We start from the raw sequence: 22,160 nt of genomic DNA, 5'->3' as shown, positions 1-22,160 counted from the left end.
AAGGCAGGATATCCTAAGACTGTCACAAAAGCACTGAAAAGCCTGTTTCCAATTCCAAAATCCTCTTTGTGAAATGGGGCTTTCTTGAGTGACAGCAACCAAAATAAGATCACAAGGTAGAGTAGACATACACAGCGCATTGTCTCTCATCACCCCCAAATTGGACTGTCTAGTAACTAGACAGGAAAACAAATCCAGGGCTTGCAGAGCTTGTGAGCTCAGGGTTCCCAGATTACGGTGAGTTGCATAATTATTTCATTATATATTGCCATGTAATAATGATAGAAAGAAAGTGCACAATAAATGTAATGTGCTCTAACCATTCATCCCCCCCGGTCCGGGTAAAAACTGCCTTCCACAAAACTGGCCCAGGTGCCAAAGATGTTGGGGACCACTGCTCTACAATGTGTGCTGCTTCCCTTTTCAGAATTCTCTCCCTTAATCCATATACTATAGGCTATCGTTTAACTGGTCTGATTCCTTCTTCCTTCATTTCCCAATCTGATTTCATTCATCTGGACGAACTCTTAATCTATAACTGACCAATAACTTTCTAACTCAAATTCCAACTCAGTCTATCTAAATGATGTAAAATTTATTCATGTGAATACTTCTTGAAACTTTTTTGTACTTTTAATTATTAATACCTTGTATTGCATTGCAGTAGTTTTTCAAAATTCATTCCTTCAACAAAACTGTGCGTTAGCAATACCTCAGGATTTAATCTAGGTGCTAGAGATATTAAGAAGGAATCAGACCAAAATTCATAGCCCTCATGAGTGCTACAAATTTTAAACAAATTTAGAAGGCAACTTTATAGTGAGGTATGCATACAAAAACAAAAAATAGTCTGCCAAGTGTAAAGGAAAGAGTATGTTTCATAGTAGCCAAAGATGGGTAAGATGGATGCCACATGAAAGTAAAGCCAAAAAAATTAGGTTTATGACCGGTTGTGAAAATCCTTGATGCTCAAGTTAAGAAATTAGGAGTTACTTTAAAAACAAGAAGAAATTCTTCAAAAAGCACTAAAGAATTTTAACAGGACAAAACACAGATTTGCAATATAGAATAACTTGTACACATCGCTTCTCGGCCTTTTGGCTAAGATCAAGTGCAGAATAACTTGTACAGTTTGGTTGGGTTTTAAAAAAAAGAATGGAGAGAGAACATAGTAATTAATATTTTATGCAAGAGGTATGGATTTAGAGGATTCATACTGAAGAAGTGTGACAACTTTATAATCAAGGTATTTAAACAAATTTAAGACTTCATCTTCATTTTTTGTTTGTTTTATTTTGAAGCAGTTCTCACTATGTTCTTAGGGTGGCCTCAATATCCTGAGCTCAAGTGATCCTCCTTCCTCACCCTCCCAAGTAGCTGGGAATAATACAGCACACCGGCCCCCACTAAGACTTTTTTTTTTTCTTTTATGACAGTATTACAGATTGAACACAGAGCCTTCACACTGAGCTACATATTCAGCCCCTTTTGTATTTTCTACATTAGGATAAGGTCTTGCTAAGTTGTTCAAGGTAGACTCAAACTTGCAATTCTCCTGCCTCAGCCTCCCAGGGTGCTGCCATTAGAGGTATGTACCACCACACTCAGCTATTTCATCATTTTAACATAGACATTTTATATATCAAGAAATAAAATATAAGTGGGTCATGCTGGGCATAACTGTAATCTCAGCTACTTCAAAGGCTAAAGCAAGAAAATCACAAGCTTAATTAGGTAAAGGAAGGGAGAGAGGTAGGGAATGAGGAAGGTAGGTAATATACTATTGTTAATGAAAGTACTGTATGTTTTTCCTCTTAGAATTTTCATTTTATATTCAGAGAACTCTTTTAAACTGACAGAGAAATAGATTTTTATTATGTTACTCTGCTTTTTTGTGTCTTTTTTCTTTCCATGTCATATTACATGAGATCTTTTTGAAGATGTTAAGTAATTAAGATCAATAGAGACAGCACTCAACTCACAATTGAGGTAAATAATATGAACAGGTACAAAGAAGTCTGCACATAAGTAGGCAAGGTCAAATGTCAGGATCATTACCTAACTACCAGAAATTTTAAGACTCATTGATTTCACAGATTCAATGGGGAAAATCTATAGCTCAGAATCAATGAAACAGGGTCAGGGATGTAGCTCAGTGGCACAGTGCCTGCCTGGAAGTACAAGGTCCTGAGGGGGAGAGAGGGGGAGAGAGGGGGAAGGAGGGAATTATTTTGTACCATATATCTATGTGTTTTCTCAACTAGTAAACTGCTCAAGGCAGAATCTTATCTATTTTTGTACACTACACAGCCTAATGTTATATGTGAGCACTTTGGTTACTCAAGAAATATGTCAATGAAAGAACACAATAAATGTTTATACATATCCTTGGCTAGAGTTAGTAGGACTATACTTAACTGATATAAGGGTATGTTTTTGATTGACTTTGGCTTCAAGACATCCTACTAGGTTTTATTTTCCAAGTCATTTTTTCTCTTTTAGGGAAGCATAAAAATTGATGGTAATTCCCTATACGCACCAGCAGGTTTCACCTTTTTAGTGAACATAAACATCAACAAGGAAGCTTGTCGGGGCCCAGTCATGGCCCACTGGAGTTTGACATTTGGAAAATAACTTCTTCTTGTATAATTAAGGCATCAACATTTGCTACTCTTCAAGGAAACTGTTTGTTAAGCTGGTTTTGACTCTTTGACCCTGACATAACAGGAAGCTCGTTAGCTGAAGATCTGATGTTATCAGTAAGAGTCAGGAAATCCGGTCTTTGAAAAACAATGACTTGGTGTTTTTGGTTGTTGTGTGCCCTTAAAAGCTTCCTGTTGCTGTGAATTTATAAAAGGAGCTCTTTCTGTGAAATAAATCAGACTTCTCTTCGTCTCCGCTCAGGCTTGAGTGTTCTTTCCTTTCTCAATCCTCACTCCCCAACTCAGGCATGTTCGTGTTGTGACGGCTGGACCGCCACAGAAGCTTGCTGAAAGTATATTCACAAAACTCAACACAATAATTCTGTTTCTGCACTGGAATGAAGTATAAAAATCTACATTTTAAAAAAGATATTGAAGGGGCTAGGGATTTAGCTCAGTGGTTCCACTGTCTACCTCGCAAGCTCAAGGACTCAAGTTTAATCCCTGGTACCAAAAAATAAAATACAAAAGATACTGAAGCCCAAATTCACCTGAGAATTTCACTAAAAGATGGTGCTCTTCAGCAACAACCTGTGGAAGGCCAAAGAATTACATCCTCCTCTCTCCATCCCTACACCTAAGTCAGTGATCATGTGGCAGGCCCGTCCTACACACAGTATAGATCTGTTGCTGGGAAGCCAGTAGTTGTTCAGACGTAAGAGATTAAAAGGCCCACAACAAAAGAAACACAGATCCCTGAATTATTTCACAGAAAAGAGCTGCCTACCAACTACGAACATCTGCATCAGCGTATTAGATGAATAAAAATGAACTTCTGTTAGGAGTAAAATTTTAGTTTTTATTACAGCAGCACCATCACTTTAATATATATTATGTAGTGTGCAGACTCATACACCAAGCACATACACACATATATATAATTCATTTAATCAGCAAAATGTCTTACAAATCCATTCTATGCTCAATATGTAACTATGAGCAAAAACATCTGCATCCTTATATTCATGAAACTCAAGATAACTGAAGCATGCATGAAGAAGCATAGTTTTTGTGGGGAAGTTACTTAGATGGGACAGGACAATCAAGTAAAAATAAACACAACTTCCAATTAAGATACAGTAAAAAGGGTCAGCTTTACCACGCACTGACACAACTAAAAAACTGGGAATATATGAAATAATTTTCAAGATATCAAACATACTGCAATAAAAGATAGTGATCCTTCAGAAATGGCAGTGGGAAAAGTAAAAACTATATGATTTTTTAAATAAATCACAGGTTAGAAAAGCTTGTTTTCTACATGTACAAGAATCTAGAGCTAAGACTAATCATGTTAAACAAAGAAAGAAAAATATTTAAGATTCAAATCAAACGTTTGGAGATGAACAATATAATGTGTATGTTTAATAACAATGTATGAAAGTAACAGACTAGACACTGAAGAGGGAAAGACAGTGACAATGACAACACAACAATAGGAACTATCCATGAAATATAAAGAGGGAAAAAGATTCTAAAATAAATAAACAGAACCCCAGTGAACAATGGGACAATTTCTTATAATATAATGTACATGTAATAGGGGTTCAGAAAAAGGGGTGAGTTAAGAAAAGACTGAAACTTTTTGATGAAATAATGGCCAAATAACCCAAATTTTATGAAAACTAACAACCTACAGATTCAAAAACTTAACAAGTCCTAATCACACAAAAAAACTGACAAAATGGCATCAAGGCAAATCATAATCAAACTGCTTGCAGAAAACTCTCGAGACCAGGCAGAGACAAAAAATATCATGTATAGGAAAAAAAAAAGGTAAGGATAACAGCAAACTTCTTGTGAGAAATAACACATGCTATGGAAGGCACCAGAGTAACAACTTTGTATTACTGAAAGAAAAAAAAAAAATCAGCCTAAAATTTTTCACCTTATGAAAATATCTTTCGAAAAATAAAAGTAGGGCTGGACATTTAGCAAAGAAAAAAAAACTCAGCCTAAAATTTTTCACCTTATGAAAATATCTTTCGAAAAATAAAAGTAGGGCTGGACATTTAGCTCAGTGGTGCCGCCACCTGCCTCACAAACACAAGGTCCTGAGTTCAGTCCCTGTTACCCCCCCAAAAAAGTAAAAATAAAAAAATAAAGTGAGACTTTTTCAGATATAAAAGCTAACTCATCAGCAGCAAGCATGGACAACAAAAGCATTAAAGCATGTCCTTCAAGCAGAAGGAAAATGTTATCAGTTGGAAATCTAGATATACATGAAGGAAGGAACTGGAAATGGTAGCTCATGGATGGATACCTATATAAAGAAAAATAAAGATTCTCATTACTTACATCCCTTTAAAAGGTAACTGTTTAATATAAAAAAAAACAATGTATTGTGAAGTATAAAACATATGTAGAAGTATATGGAAAATATCCCACCTAATTTCTAAGGTTCTTACACTACACGAAGGGTTAGTACACTATATCACCGGTAGAGAGACAATAACAAGTTAAAGACATACACTATAAACCCTAAAGCAATTACTAAATTAACACAACAAAAACATACAGCCAATAAGCAAAGGAGGTAAGGTGAAACAAAAAATACAGAATAAAAAGAAAGCAAAAAAGGAGGAAAGGGGGAATAGAATCAGATAAAACAACAAATAAAAAATAATAAGATAATGGCAGATTTAAACAAAACATATGAATATCACACTAAATGTGAATGAAACAATCACAAAATAAAAAAAAGCAGACAATTATATATATTATCCACAAGAAATTCACTTTAAATAGAAGAAAAAAATATGTTAAAAAGCAAAGGATGAAAAATGGCAACTACCTGGCCTCTGTTTTAAAAAAGTAATCAGAAGGCCAGGGATTTAGCTCAGGGGTTCGGCCACCTGCCTTGAAAGCGCAAGGTCCCAAGTTCAGTCCCCAGTATCAAAAAGAAAAATAATCAAAATTAAAAAATGGCTGCTGACATATTTTTGACTCACAGGATACCATAAATTAGAAAATATTTTCATGTTCAAGAGTCCTCCTTCAAGACTTAAAACCTAAAAATACCAAACTGTCTTGTACTCTTCATAAAATTCTCCCTATGTAGGTACTTACACAGCATTTCAATGATCTGAACAGTATCTATTTCAGAAGAAATCCCCATAACTGAGCTATGAGATTAGCAATCTATTCTGAACAATAAGTAAACACAAGGTATTTTTAAAGATGGATAATAGCTTGCTTCTGTGTAAACTATGATTTCACTAAAATACTGTGTATTAAAACGATAAAGTCTAAGACAAATGATATAAGCAAAATGTAGCCATATCTCACCACATCCATTCTCCCTGGTAAAAGGTTTAAAAGGCTATTGATTTTTCTTCCTGATAAAATATATTTTAACAAAAAGTGTCAACATATCTGTATAACTGTTTAACCATCTGCAATTCAATGAAGTACTCACAAAAAGACACTGTACTGTATTATGCTAGGCACTGAGGATTTTAAAATGTTATGCCTTTGAGACAAGTTTGCTGGGGAGAGGATGAAACACATATCTACGAAACATCACAAGGAAGCAACACCTATGGGATGTTTGCATTATCATCTCAATTTTCTAAATGTATCTTGGTATTCTTACCAAGGCTGCCAAATTTATGTAGAGTTTTTCATATTATTTCTTTATTGATGTCTGTGGGGTCTGCAATGATAACTCGTATCACTCTTTTCAATGTTAATCTGAATCTTGTTTTGGGGGAATTGTTTTTGTTTCTGTGTTTGTTTTGGAGGGTTTTTTTTTGTTGTTGTTGTTGTTCAGTTTTGCCAGAGGCCTGTCAATGTTATTGCTTTGTTTTTTGTGAAGAATCAATATTTTGTTTCATTCATTTTCTTTCTTCTCTTGTCAATTTTGTTGATTTCTGTTCTTATGATTATTTCCTCCTTTCTACTAGCTCTGGTTTTATTTAACTATCCTTTTCAAGTTCTTAAAGTGAAAGTTTAGATTGTTCATTTGAGACTCTTCCCTTTCCAGTGCTGTACATTTCCCTCTGAATTTCAAGGACAGCCTCAGAAACAGTAAAATGTGGCCAATAAATTCTAAGGACCCAGGGAAAAAACAGGACAATCTACTAAGAAAAGAAAATTCTCTAAGATAAGCCAGGAAATATTCAAACCCAACAAAATAACAATGGTGATGCTTCTAAAACAATTCCTCAAAACAACATAAATTATATTGAGTGACTTCATGTAAATGAAGAGTCAATCACATATAAAAAGGGAAAATTTCATCTATGGAGTATAACGCACTAAATTTGCATAACGTATAATCCAAGACACAAAGAAGCCAATATAGGAGGTACAGAAGAGTTTCAGAATCTCATTTTCCCAAATTCAGTAATCTCAGACAGAGCTCCTTCACTACCAAGCAATTTCACAGGTTTCCAAATGCTGTCAAACAGGACCTGAAGCTGGGCACATGTGAAGGACAAGTGCAGAACTGTAATGATGATGTTTACCAGTTGTCTCAACCATGGCAAAGTAATTTTTAAAGAAAAAATTTTTTTTCTTACCCTCTGAGCCTTTGCAAGTTCTTCTTTTAATCTTTCATAGCCCTTTTCTCTAACTTCAAGAACAGATGGGCTTCGTAAACGGGATAGACTATCCGTACTCAAACCAAATATATCATCACTACCAGCACAAGCCTCTGTGACTGTAGCACCCTGTAAAAACTCCCTCTCTGCATTACAGCTTTCCTTCCTTGTAGTTGATTTAGTTATCCCAGATGAAACTCCTGAGGTAACACAAGATGCTGGTTCTGTAACATGAATGCTGTAAAAGAAAGTTTTTCAGAAATTAGAACATGCTCAACAGAAATGGTATAAACAGTAACTCTCAACTGCACTATCCAATTTAGAAGCCTCTACAGTTAATTAACAGCAAGTCTTCAGTTACACCAGCCACATCTCAAGGGCTCAACAGCCACATGTGGCTAACGGCTGTCAGGCACACGACCACAGAAATAGAACATACCTACCACAGACAGTTCTACTGGATAATGCTACTCAAAAGGGTCAGCAAACTAAAATCTGCAGACTAAAACAAGCCAGCCACCTGTTTTCAAAAGACCCTTGAGGCCAAGAACAGTTATTTTCAAATGGTTAAGAAGAAATTTTTAAAAATACTATTTTGTGGCATGTGAAAATTTAATGAAATTCAAAATTCTGTCCATATATAAAGTTTTTTTGGAACACAACCACACTTATTTATTTACAGTCTGTCTATAGCTGCTTTCACACTCTAAAGGAGCAGAACTGAATAGCTGGGAAAGAAGCCGTATGGCTACCAAAGCCTAAAACATTTACTACCTGGCCCATATATAAAGTTTGCCAATCACTGCTCTACAAACAACATTGATGGCTGGGCATGGTGGCGCACACCTGTAATCCCATCCTTTGGGAGGCTGAGGCCAGAGGATCACTGGGAGTTCAAAGGCAACCTGGGCTACACAGTGAGTTCAAGACCAGCCTGAAACATTCTGTGGGACTTTGTCTCAAAAAAACAAAAATAAAAACAAAAAAGCATTGATACATATCGCTCTGCATGGGCAAGCTTATATTATTCAAATTTTCTATAATAGTAAAACTTAAGGTAACCAAGTAAATTGTTCATTTTTTAAAAAACATACAAAATAAATGTTTTGACTTCCTACCTGATATTAGATACTTCCACACAGTTTAAATGTCTGAGGGGTGAATACACAGGTTGTGTAGGAAGATCAGAAACATCCAATGCATTAGCCTGGACAGGAGTGGAGCATAAATTTGAAGGATGTGGCCGGTAGATGACACTTGCTGAGGTAGTTTGCTCTTGAGTCCCTGATTCATATACACTAAGAAGGTCTGGAGAAGTAGGTGAAGCTAGGTTTACTTCATGGAAGCCTTCCAAGGGGTCATTAGCCATAGCAAAAGCCTCATTATAATACAACCTATATTAAAACAAAAAGCAGATTATTTTTAAATGATTACATTTATAACTAAATTAAGATATATAAATTATAAAATGTCCATAATAAAATATAAGATTACAATAAAAAAGGAAAAAAACTTATTATTTATTATGAAGCCTCAAAAATATAAATACTACAAAAGGCAAACAAGATGATTTGAAAAAGATGGCCAATGTTGTTTAGGAATAATTAGCAAATAAATATAAGGAATGAAAAAAAAACCTTTGCTTGATGTTTTTAATTTTGCTATTAACTGTGATCTTTGTTATAAAAAGTAAAAAAGACAGTAAAGCTATACATACACATACACAAGCACATTTAGAATAACAAACAGGTTCAAATAACTCTTCTGTTCTACACCATACTAGCTATATGACTTTGGTGAGTCAACACTTTTTATTTTGAAATAATTTTAAGTTCACATAAGAACTGTAGAGCAGCTCCTGGATACCATTTACCCACATTATCAAATTGTTAACATTTTTGAGCCATTTGAGAATGTTTCAGACCTGACACCCATTATTGCTTACTATCTCAATATGTATATATACAAAACTTAAGTACAAAGACATATTCTTTTTTAACCACAAAATGACCAACACTGGATATAACACTGATCAAAATTATCATCTAATGGGCAGGTCTCATTTAAAGTTCACTGGTTCTTCTAATAATGTCCATTACAGGTCTAGGATCCAATCCTGGATAATATGCTGCATTTCCCTAAACCTTAAATTCCTCCTCTGATAGAATGAGAATGAGGATAACAGAATTCCCTCTTGTGTCCTGATTGCTGTAAGATCAAGGGAGACAATCCAACTAAAGTACTTAATAGAATATTCTGTACCTGGCACATAGTATGGTCTCAATAAACATGCTACAGCCATTAACCAGTGTGCTTTAGTTTCTCTCCATTAGCAAAATATATTTTATATAAACTACTCAATTATATTACAAAACAATTATATGAAAACAAGAAGTGTCCTAAGTTTTTCATTTAAAGAATCTAAAGCTATAAACTCTTTATTGATTCCCTACTAGCTACAGAATAAGTCGAAGCTTATTACATTGAGGAGTTTTCTATGATCTGAACACAACATCTCCTAATTTTTCTTTCCTAAAATAGTACAGTATTTTGGTGATCATGAAAAATCCTGCTCAGAGCTTAAACAGTATAACATAATTTCTTCAATTTTAACTTTCTCGCATTAAATATTGAAGTATTTAAAATGTCCAGTAGAATTAAAAACCATATAAATGATAAAACAAATTTGTTTTAAAAAAATAATTCCTAAAAGAAATAAGCCTAATTGCATACTGAGATGGTACCTTAACCACATACAAAAGAATTACTTTAAATGACCTTAAAACACAGTAATATAAATATAAAACTGATGAAATGTATTCTCAGGGTAAAAGAAAGTAAAAATAAAGCCAAAAACTACTTTCAGTGATCACATTAGTAGCAACAAACATTGATAGTTATTCTGAAACCATTTGACATAACCTGAACCAAATAAGTTGTTAATATAATTTGGAACCAAGAGTTTTTAGCATATGAAAAAGATACAAGTTTACTTCTTTTCTTTTCCTCATTGAGTTTATTGGTACGTTTTATGTATACAGTACAGTTAAATTAATCATTGGGATCTTGTACCTTTACGTGACAGGTCTTGGTTCTCATTTTTTCCCCACACCCCTGACCTCCCTACACACCCCCCTTCCTTCCCTATTTACAAAAACTTTTTTTCCATTTTTTTCGCTTTGTCAAGAGCAATGGGTACCCCTGTGCTTAGAGTAATACCATTTTCTACAAAAAAAGAACAGGGTTCCTGGGAAAAATGGATGACTCCAGGCCGGGGGCAGTATATACAAAAGGATCCCAGAATATCTTGTTATACCAGGAAGCAAGCAAACTATCAAAATTTATTGGTACGATATCGAGAGGATTCCCACTAAGTAAAGATGGCACAATTTGAACATCAAAAAGGACAGTATCTGCAAAGAACTAAATTCAAATATTTTTAAACCCATGAATTCAGAATGATACTAAAAAAACCAACCAAACAAAAAAACCTCACTGGTCCCTTTTGATCAGTGCTAGGGAGCCAATTCGCTATTTTCAAAATTGGTAAGGAACAGGAAAGAAGTACTTTTCTTTATGTCATGGAGCAAAACATCTCAGGGGAAAAAGGTTTATTTTTGTTTTTGTTTTAACTTCACTTAGCGTCAACTTTACAATTCTAATGAAAGAATTGGTCTATGCAAAATCATCAATAGCAATTAAAACTCTAACAGAGGGGCTGGGGATTTAGCTCAGCAGTTCGGTGGCCTTGCCTTGCAAGCGCAAGGACCCAAGTTCAATCCCCGGTACCAAAAACCCTAACAGAAAAAGCTGCTTCAGGAACTTCATAGTTAGTGGATCAGGATGACAATACCTAAAGGTACTGATCACATCACCAAAAAAGGAGAGAATGAGACATTATGTGTGGTATGTGGTAAATAAGAAATGAATACCATCACCATTAATGAAGCATTACACTGCTGAGGAAAACAAAAGGACACAAAACCAACCAAGCCTCTACAACTTCATCAGTTTACCGTTAATGCTCAAGAAAAAGGGATATAGTATTATATACCATTGCGGGGAAAAAAATCTGGATTTTGTAAACCCTCATAGTCAATCCATCACGTTCAGTGAATAAACTGTTAAAAGAGAGAGAAATTAAATTTAAAAAGAGATGTAAAAGACATGACTAAATGTCTTGTACATGACTTAATGTAATGTGCAGATCTTTAGATTCTTATTTGAACTATAAAATACATATTATTAGGGTTTAGCTTTAATTTTTTTAAATAATTGTACTGTGTGTTTTTAAGAATCCTTGTTTTGTAAAGATATACACCAAAGCATTTATAATGAAACAAGATTACTTGAATTTGTTTCAAATAATACATGGGGAAATAGAAGGGGAGATGAACCATCCAACTGTCAGTACCAATCACACACAAAGATGGCTTCTCCTCTAACAATAACAGCTACTTTTATTAAGCATTTAATAAATATTAGTTATAGCTTCAGTACACTTACAGTTGAAGAAACTGCAGCTTAGGGAAACTAGAATTATGTCTGCTGGACTCCAGAGACCAAGCTCTTTACCACCACAACACACTCTACCATTTGCTTTCCATTCCACTTTAGACAATTCTAAATAATATTTCTCTTTATACTGGATCACAATCTATCATTCTTGCATCAACTTTATTTTTCCTATATATAAACACAGTATTCAGCCACTCTTTTTAGCAAGTATTTACTAAGCACTTATTATAAGATACCAGGTCCTTGAGGGGAGGGGGATTAAAACTCTACTCTGCCCTGAAACAGCTTCAATACAGTAGGAGGGACTAACAAATAGAGGCAGTGATAATATGTCCAGTATCACAGAAGATACAAAGTTTACTAACAGACCACACAGGACAGACAAATAAATCAGAGGCAATGGACTGTCAGAACAAAATAAAACAAATAGAGGATCCATAACAAGTAGAAAATAATGAGAAAGACAAATTTTCCTGGAAAAGTATTTCAAGTATCCTTAAGGTGTAAAAGCTACACATTTATGGAAAACACAAATATTCTATAAGCTAGAATGTAAACTATGATTTAAAAAGAGACAAAACTTAAGAGATGTGGGTTTGAATTTTGTTTCTGTCAAATTATTGGGCAATCTGTGACTAGGTTCTCTCATCCGGAAACCTCTACCTTGATTTTCTTACCCTAAAGAATAAAAATGTAAAAGAATGTCTTTAGCACTTAAGACAGTACCTCTGAGGAATGCCTCTACCTACAATGTTTTCCTTCTAAGGAATATTTACATGGGCTTAAATTCAAGTCATTTCTGGAAAGATTATTTTAACATCAAATTTAGTCTCTTTTTTAAGCATATGAAATTTCTGTATAATATAACTTAGCTGGTAATGAAATGAAATATCACAGGCCTGAAAGTCTTTTGCTCTTTAAAGTATGTGTTCAGACTTAATTCCTACCAAGAGTCTTTATGTGTAAACATATGCAGCTATTTGATGCAGCAGAACTCTTTGCAGTAAGCAATGAGTGATTTAAAAAAATTTCAACCAGAGATTATCTCATTTCATAAACTAAATTTGTCAAGGATCACTTATACTGAAAAACAGATCACATTAAATTCTTAACAGGTGAATTATACAACTTGCCTGGCCTTATTACTCAGCCCCAAGTGACAGAGTTGGATTCCAATCACAAGCAAAGAAGAGAGAGAGAGAGAGAGAGAGAGAGAGAGAGAGAGAGAGAGAGAGTGTGTGTGTGTGTGTGTGTGTGTGTGTGCCTCCAGCCCACACTTCTGATTCTTAATATGCATCTCATATTATTTTTCAAAGAAGTGTGTGTGTGTGTGTGTGTGTGTGTGCCTCCAGCCCACACTTCTGATTCTTAATATGCATCTCATATTATTTTTCAAAGAAGTGTGTGTGTGTGTGTGTGTGTGTGTGCCTCCAGCCCACACTTCTGATTCTTAATATGCATCTCATATTATTTTTCCCTTCTAAAAGCCAGTATTCTCACAGTAAAAACAACAGCTAATCTTTACTGAAAGTTAACAAGGTGTTACCAAGTGGTGCTAATAATTTCAAACGTAATAACTCACTAAATGCCTATATAGTGGTGGCAAACCTATGGCACGTGTGCTGCAGCGGCCTGTTTGTGTCATTAAAAGCTCTAAAAGGTTTGCCATTACTGGTAACTTCTTACAAAAATGATTTTTTTCTAATTGAAATGAAATTTTGAACTGAAAACAAAAAGGATCTTTAGAACAATTCAAGAAATTAGGATGAATTACTGGTAAAATGTTTTTCATTAAGTTTCTAAGGGCATAAATAAAATAGATACACATAAATTAAATGAAATCTAGGAACCTGATATATATCAATAGTCCAAGTGAGCAAATAAAATCCATTTTCCCATGAAAAGCACATTTCCTTCTTTTAATTTACCCACACAAGTGAAAAACATAGGATTTCCTTCTAGATAAAGAAAATTTTAACTTGTGATTTTTATCTTTTTCCACATAGATTTAATATTATCTGAAAATTAAATAATATGAAATTTTTATTTACCAAACACACTATACTTGGGAAAGCAGTCTGTAGGAATACCAGTGTTTGACTCCCTGATGGGAAAACTTAGACAATACTTGCTACCAATAAAGCTTGCACTTTGTAATCTGGCTCAAACTCTAGCTTTACCAGTTTCTGATACCGTGACCTAGGGATCTGTCTCAAATTATCATCTGAAAAATGGATATAGTAACTGTACCTTTTTCTCATGATGTTATCATGAGAATTAAGTTACACAATTCACATAAGGGACTTAGCCCTGTATCTGGCACCTACCAATTAAAACTAGTTAAAATTATTTATTATTATAATGATCTCTAAGGCATTTCCCGATATGTATTTGCCAATATTTTTATCACATTAGATCATCACCATCAATAAGGAAAAATAATGATTATTCTGTTTAAAAATAGTACTAAAAATTAAAAGATTATTGTTCTGAATGGTTTTCCTCAACAAAGTAAACATCTATATATTATACTGCATACATATGTGAAGTGACTTATTTTCATTGTCACAAAAACAGAAATGAAGTAATAGAGTACATTAACAGAAAATGTTTTACAATTATTTCCTTCTTTCAATTTATTCAGACTGTTGGGAGATGAGAGAAGGGGATGGGAGGAAGGTCCAGATGCGTTTTTAATTCCTAAATGACTTTCTAATTTAGCAAGAATTATGGAAGAAACAGCTTCTGACATTAAAAGTTAGACATTCAGTAGTGTATAATGAAAAGAGACACAAATTCCACTAATTCACTTCCTTAAAAGTCTTCAATACAGTATATGTTAAATAAATTTATTTTATATATGATTTTTTTTTTTTCAGAATGGATGGATGACTGCCCCCTTCTAACTCTTAGGGAAAACTCTGAGACCAAGTTCTAAGAATACATGTACAAACAGATCAAAAAGATGACACAACTCCTATTATGAATCACCCAACGATTAATTACCCCAAGGGTATGGGAAAAGGAGGAGGAAAAGAAGAGGTTTCAAGGAGAAGTAAATTACAACTTGGATTTAAATGGTGAATAGGAGTCCAACAGATTGGCAAAGCAGGGAAATAAGACAGGGATAAGGATCTGACACTACAGAAACTAATAATAGAAAAAGTGACAGAAAATCAGGCTGAAAAGGCAGCTAAGGGACAGACCATTAAAAGCCTCATTTAACATGGAAAAAGCTGGCCAGGTGCCTGTAATCACAGAACTCAGGAGGCTGAGGCAGGAGGATCCCTGTGAGTTTGAGACCAGCCTGGGCAGCATAGTGAGTTCCAGGTCAGCCTCAACTACATAGTGAGACCGTCTCAAAAAACCAAAAAATGAAATAAAATAAATAAACATGGAAAAGGTTAGAGTTTATCCTGAAAACATGGTTGGCTCTTCATCTTACAAAGTATAAATGTATTGTAGTCTTTAGAAAAATGAATCCCAAGGGCTGGGGATATAGCTCAGTGGTTCCACCTCCTGCCTCACGAGCACAAGGTCCCAAGTTTAATCCCCAGTACCCAAAAAAGAGGAAAGAAAAATGAATCCCAAGGCAATAAAAACTTTAAAGAAGAAACTAGTAGTAACTGGTTAAAAGGTTACTGCAACAGGCCATGCAAGAGATCATGAAGATATAACCTAATGTCAAGGTTTTTGGTGGGGGGGTTTTGGCCATACTAGGGGTTGAGTCCAGAATCTCTGCATTAGCCTATATTTCTAGCCGTTTTTTGTTTTGTTTTGTTTTTTGAGACAGTGTGTGACTAGATTACTGAATTTCCCAAACTAGGCTTGAACTTGTGATCCTCCTGCTTCAGCCTACCAGAATGCTAGAATTACAGGGCCATCATGCCAGGTTCATGCACTGGCAATGGAAAAAAGTAAAGAAATATGGAAATAAGAATGGCTGGGATGGAAGAATGGAAAACATTCAGAGGCTGCAAAGGGTTGTGTAGGGATGGAGAAAGTACATTTAATGAGTACAGGACATAGCAGGAATAACTTCTAATGTCCTATAGCACACTAAAATAATCATAACTGACAATTATATGTATTTCAAAATAGTATAACTTGTATGTTCCCAACACAAAGAAATACAGTAATAAATGTCTGAGGTGTTTGATATGCCAATTACCCTGATCTGATCATTACACATTGTATAGATGCTTTTATATTTATGTGTCAATTAAAATGTTTTAAATGAAAAAGGAATGGATATTTGATACCTAAGACACTAGTAGGTTTTTAAAGATTGAATTTCCAATATCTTTTAGAAAATCTTATTGGGATATTTAAAGATAAAATTACACACTGCTTACAATTTGCTTTAAAAAATACAGGAGGGGGGTCGGGGATTTAGTTCAGTGGTTCCACTGCCTGCCTCACAAGTGCAAGGATCCAAGTTTGATCCCAGGTACTAAAAAAAAAAAAAAAACAACAGGAGGGAGATAAGTAGATGGAATAAGACAGACTGTTATCAATGGTCACTGGGGCTAGACAATGGGAACTTCGAGGTTCAACTGCTATTGTATCTGTTTACTTTAAATTTTCCATAATTAGAATACCCTCCAAAAATGTCTGAGTAAATTCAAATACAATATAAAAAGTGAGAAAAAATGAAAATATATAAAATCATTTTCTAATTAACTTTTTTTTTTTTGGACCAGGGATTGAACTCAGGTACTGTGCTTGCAAGGCAGGCCACTGAACTGCTGAGCTAAATCCCCAGCCCTCTAATTAACTTCTATTACAGTTTTAAAGTTGGCTTTCCAGCTAACACCTTGGTTAAACAAGAAAAAGTCATACTTACATTTTAAGAAGTATTCTATGCCTACAAGTATGAATTTATTAGTAACTCAAGAAGAAAATCAAATGGTCAAGCTACACAACCGTCCCAGTTTTATTAAGACAGCCCATATATTCATTTCCACTTATTAACTCCACAGTACTTAAAAGCACAACCTGACATTTTTAGATATTAGTTACTGAAGACTCTTCTATTTGGGGGCAACTTCCCTTTTTTTTTTTTTTTGCAGTATGGGGGATCAAACTCAGGTCCTTGTATTTACAAGACAGGCAGCAGAACCACTGAGCTAAATCCCTGGACCAGATTCTTCTATTCGGGATTTTCATAAAATGTTCTGAACTTACCAAGTTACTAATATTTTATTATATGTAATTATAAATCTTTGGAACAGATGTATAAAAATTTTTCTTAATTTTTAATAGTGGGAACTTTATTCTGCATATGAAAAAATAAATGTTAACTAAACACTCATCACTGAAATATGCACTGACCAGATAAACAAGAGTCTAGATAGCATGAAAAGCAAAGCACTGAAGAGCAGAGACATGCCAGGCTATGCTTTTTTTTTAAAGATGGAGAGAAGACAGTAAGTACCTGAAGAGCATGAAGACTGGAGAAACTGAAATTTTAAAGTCTGAGGAAATGAGCAATTTAATCAGACTATCTTCAGAAAACCTTCCCTCTAAACCAGATTCTACTATAAACTAGTTGTGTGAACTTGGCCGAGTCGATCTTATGATTTTCAGTTTTGACATCTGGAATGATGGTGGCTGTATCTCTCCTGCCTCCACTTAAGAAAACCAAAAGTCTAATTGTCAACATAGAAATGTTTTGTAGATTGTAAAGCACAATATAAATCAGAGATATTTATAAAAACCTAAGGAAGAAAGGGAAAAATAGCAACATCATACTGAAGGGTTTTTCTTACAAATCAGAAGAGATTCTTACTATCTAAAACAGAAAGGGAAAAATTAGTCTTTCTGAAATATATAGATGATTCTCCCACCTGCGAATTAATAATACACATTTATTCGCTGTTTTTCAAACTTATTTTGGTTACCCTTTTACATGTTAACCCAATCTTTCAACCAGGTGCCCCAAAATACTATTCCTCTTACCTGGATATATCAAATCGAAACTCATATACTTAATTGGCTCTGTTAAGCAATCATTGTGTGCTTTTATACTTCTAGAGCACTCTCACTCTTGAATAGAATTTATTTTTCATAGACTACCAATTTGTGTGCATATGTATGCAGATATATATATACATTTGCATTATTTCAAACTTCCACTATGCTTGCACTATTTACAACCCTGCATTAACTACAAGTACTGGAACAAAGCTCTCATCAACTTAAAATTTTCATTTTTTTTCCTCCTTCTAAGTAATCCTGACTTATGGCTACAGCTACATAATTATGTGTTTGTTGCCAATGCTCTTAAATAAGTCATAATTACGTTCTGATATTTTTTCTAATAATTTAAGCTTATAAAACTATCTCGGTCGGGGATTTGGCTCAGTGGTTCCGTCGCCTGCCTCGCAAGCACAAGGACCCGAGTTCGATCTCCGGTACAAAAAAATAAAACAAAATAAAACTATCTCATTTAAGTTATACTTCAAAGAGAAAGCAGTGGGAAAAAGAGACAGTAAGTTAATGCCACCTGTTCCAAGAATCCTTCTCTTCCTTCCTCAATTTTCACTCCAAACACTCAAGTTTCACAGCTAGATTAATTTCAACTGCTCATCCATCATCAAACAGCACAGCTCCTACTGGGTGCCAAAACCAATGCTCCAAAATGGCAAATATGACTTAAGCCCTGCTCTTCAAGCACTTGTAGACTAGAAAAGAGACCACTTTGTCAAACGTGTTTCTTGTGCCCAGGAAACAGTTACAAATAGAGTGCACATGTAAAAATTAATAAATACCAATAGAAGCATGTACTCAATATTACAGAAGCATAAAGGGGGAAAAAAGTACTACCTGGTACAGAAAATGAGAAACATGTAGAAAAGAGCTTTTAAAACCTTAGATTTTAGGCCGGGGATTTAGCTCAGTGGTGCCACTGCCTGCCTCACAAGCATAAGGTCCCAAGTTCGATCCCCAGTAGCAAAAATAAACAAACAAACAAAAAACCCTTATATTTTATGCCTGGCAGGCACGAGGTCCTGAGTTCAATCCCTGGTACCAAAAAAAAAAAAAAAAAACGAACAAACAAAACTTTATATTTTATTTTTAGCACATTAAAAATATAGTAATCAATTGACTTTTCTTGGCTGAACTACATTTTAACCAGAATTATACTGAACAAAAGTTTAGTTTGAAAAAGCATACTCTCAAAATATCCTCAGAACTTTCCCTCATGATCTCAATGCATAAATATCTCTACCTACTACTCATTCTTCCTTCCTTCCCACTACTCCACAACTCTAGCTCTTAGTTATACTTGGCACTCATTAAAATATATACAAAGCTGGAGGAAGAGAGGGGAAGGGGAAATAAAAAGAATTAAGATGTGTTACATATGTGTACCAATTGCCCACAATGAATGTATTATGTACCACAATCATGAACTAATAAAAATTCAAAAATAAAATGTATAGTTTTGAGGAACATACATAAGGCATGGGAAGCCAGGCATGGTGGCACACACCTGTAATCCCAACACTCTGGGAGCTGAGAAAAGCACAAATCTGAGCCCAGGTTGGGAAACACGGTAAGACCCTGACTCAAAATAAGAAATAAATAAGGGCTGGGGATGTAGCTTAGTGCAAAAGCTCCGGATTCTATCCCTGTTGCTGCAAAAAGGGGTGGGGGTGATTATGTATTATATGTTCCTACCTTCCAGATGCTTTACAAATACTGCCCTTTAACATCCTGATTTGCAGTGATGTTCAATGAATATTTAATTGTAAAAATCTCTGTTAACAAAAGAATTAAATATTAAATAGTGTCTCAAAAAAGCTAAATTAAAAACAATTCTTCAGTATTACAACCTACATATGAAGGGGTCATGCAGTGACTAAGAGCCAACAATCCCTCAGCAGTATAACTTAGGGAGTGATGTGGACGCAATGGTTAAGAACACTGCAACTGAAGACAACTGCTTGATTTCTAATGTAGGCCTATCACTTAATTATGACCCTGGGCAACTTAATTATAACCTTGGGCAAACTATATAGCCTCTCCATGTTTCAATTTTCTCAATTATAACATGGGGATAAAATATGACCTATTTCTAGCTTGTTGTGATAGTGACTGAGGATAGTGCTTAGAACAGGACTTGGCACATGAGAAACAGCAGACTCAATAACAGAAGTAGTGGTGGCATCATCATGAGATACCTGAGTACAAAGGTCTTTTTCAGAATGTATAGACCAGTAACATAAGGACCAAGAGTGTTAAGAGTTTCATTTTGGACAGTCACATAGTTTTTAATTCTGGCTTTGCCATTAATCAACTACAGTATATGACCAAGGATAGTAATTAAATAAGTAACTACAATCAAGTTATTTCAATTCTCTGTACCTCAATTTCCTGATTGGTAAAATTCGATAAAACACCTACATACCAGGAATGTACTGAGGACTAAGATACCTTAAAACAGTAAGTACAGGGCATGACATACTATCAAGCTAGCATGTGTCCCTTCTTCCCTCCCCATTTCATATGGAACACCTAATTAAATCCTCATCCCATCATTACGAAACCCATAATTGGGCTAGAACATGAAAAACAGCCAAAGACTGGCAATTTCATATGTTTCTACCTAGTACTAGTTCATGTACAAATGTAGAGAAGCTCTCAAAGAAGTTAAGTCATTTATTTAAGGTCATATGCCTAGTAAGTGATGGTGCTGAAAGTTAAATAATTCTTCCTTAGTCCAGCTTTTGGGGGCTAATTTTTGGACCAATTTGTTCAGTGAGACCTATTTAGGAAGAAAATGCATGTAAAACTAATATAACATAAATTTTTGTTCTGCCATACTAAAAAATGAGTGAACTATTTCTACAAACTTCTCAATTAAAAGAATTATTTGCAGAGCATGGATGTGTGTGTTGGGGGAGATTAAGGGTTTAGAAAAAAATCAAAGGTAAATAATATTACAGGGTGCGTATGCATAACTATACTACTCTAATTCAAAAATGCAAATTGATCTAATTATGTACTTCACTAATTAGAAACAACAAACAGCTGAATATCAAATAGCCATCCTGGTTGAAAGCTGAATGTACTCCCTACCACAGGTGAGTTGGTTTGGGAAACACAAGGAAGAGTTACATGGAACACTTTGGTTCACAAAAGTGTGCATTAATACATAACACTGTTGTGTTGGAGAAAGAAAAAACTAGACTTCTAACTGTAATAAATACATTATTGCAGTAAAATTATGTAACTGTTAAGTTTATTTCTATAAATTCCACAAAGGCTTTAGGATTGCTTCACATAATCTACATACTGAATACATTTTCCAAACATAAAAAATCCTATCAAAATGCACAGTACTGGTAAATAAATAACACGTTAACAGAATAAGGCCCCATAAAACTGGTGAAATATTTAATAGTATCAAATATTTACTATGATGATCTACAAACTATTCTGCCTCTTTTCTCCTTGCTTTATCATTCACCATTTAAAAAAACTGCCTGTACAACAAAATAAGAGTAAAAAAAACAGAAACTAGGTCTTTCAATAGATTTACAGTAGAACAATTTTGTTTTAATCCTGTTATCAGCCTCTCCAATTATGCGATCATTCCACAGCAAAAGATTACATGGCTTTTCCCAGACCCTGAAAGGAAGGAGTTGGGGGGAAAACAAGATGTATAACAGGTAGCGTTGGAACAGGCAACATTCGCGTAAAAATAAATCGCCTGATTAACTCGGTGCTACTATTTTTCAGTATCTTACTCTGTGGCCATTAAAGATTTCTTTTTTAATCCCGTAACAACTGGCAGCTCTTCAGGTGCTGCAGATTCCACCTAGCATCATCTCTTGTCCAGCCCTGAGGGTGGCTTTTCCGCGGGCGGCGGGGGCGAGCTGTCAACGCCTGGAAGGCACAGTCATCGCCCCCAAAACCAAGTCCAGCAGCTGAGCTGCCACCTAAGGCTCGACTCCAGGCACCGGCTCTTCCGCTCCAGGTTTCACTGAAATCTCCCGAGGGTGACCTCTATGCCTGGGCACGGTGCCTCGCACGACGTTTACTAAGCCTGGGGCAGGAAAGAACTCCCTCGGCACAGCTACCGCTTCATTCCGCACCAGCTGCCGCGCGCCGTTCGGGCAGCGACCCGCTCCCGACAAGTTCGGAACTCTCTACTCCTCCGTGGCCCCGCGGCCGGGCCGTTCACTGAAATCTCCCGAGGGTGACCTCTATGCCTGGGCACGGTGCCTCGCACGACGTTTACTAAGCCTGGGGCAGGAAAGAACTCCCTCGGCACAGCTACCGCTTCATTCCGCACCAGCTGCCGCGCGCCGTTCGGGCAGCGACCCGCTCCCGACAAGTTCGGAACTCTCTACTCCTCCGTGGCCCCGCGGCCGGGCCGCGCTCT

The 22,160-nt window shown here is 35.4% G+C and overlaps 1 protein-coding gene across 4 annotated transcripts in view; it reads right to left on the bottom strand.

The window, feature by feature from the left end:
- Positions 1 to 22,160, bottom strand: part of Rab3ip (RAB3A interacting protein) — a 99,499-nt gene that overhangs the window by 39,834 nt on the left and 37,505 nt on the right. For 2 of the 4 annotated variants that reach the window (XM_010644197.3, XM_010644198.3), the window contains exons 2-3: positions 8,365 to 8,640; positions 7,226 to 7,484 (exon numbers count right to left, since the gene is read on the bottom strand). In XM_010644197.3, the coding sequence (XP_010642499.1) occupies positions 7,226 to 7,484; positions 8,365 to 8,615 (510 nt within the window). In that variant the 5' untranslated portion in view covers positions 8,616 to 8,640. Of the gene's footprint in view, positions 1 to 7,225; positions 7,485 to 8,364; positions 8,641 to 19,450; positions 19,472 to 21,522; positions 21,854 to 22,160 lie in introns of those variants that run through there. The other 2 variants (XM_019210648.2, XM_010644195.3) reach the window with 2 other exon arrangements.

The sequence above is a fragment of the Fukomys damarensis genome, unplaced genomic scaffold (assembly GCF_012274545.1).
Source record: "Fukomys damarensis isolate Sample0158 unplaced genomic scaffold, DMR_v1.0_HiC HiC_scaffold_15, whole genome shotgun sequence".
Classification (NCBI taxonomy): Eukaryota; Metazoa; Chordata; class Mammalia; order Rodentia; family Bathyergidae; genus Fukomys; species Fukomys damarensis.
This window is presented reverse-complemented; position numbering and strand designations above follow the sequence as displayed.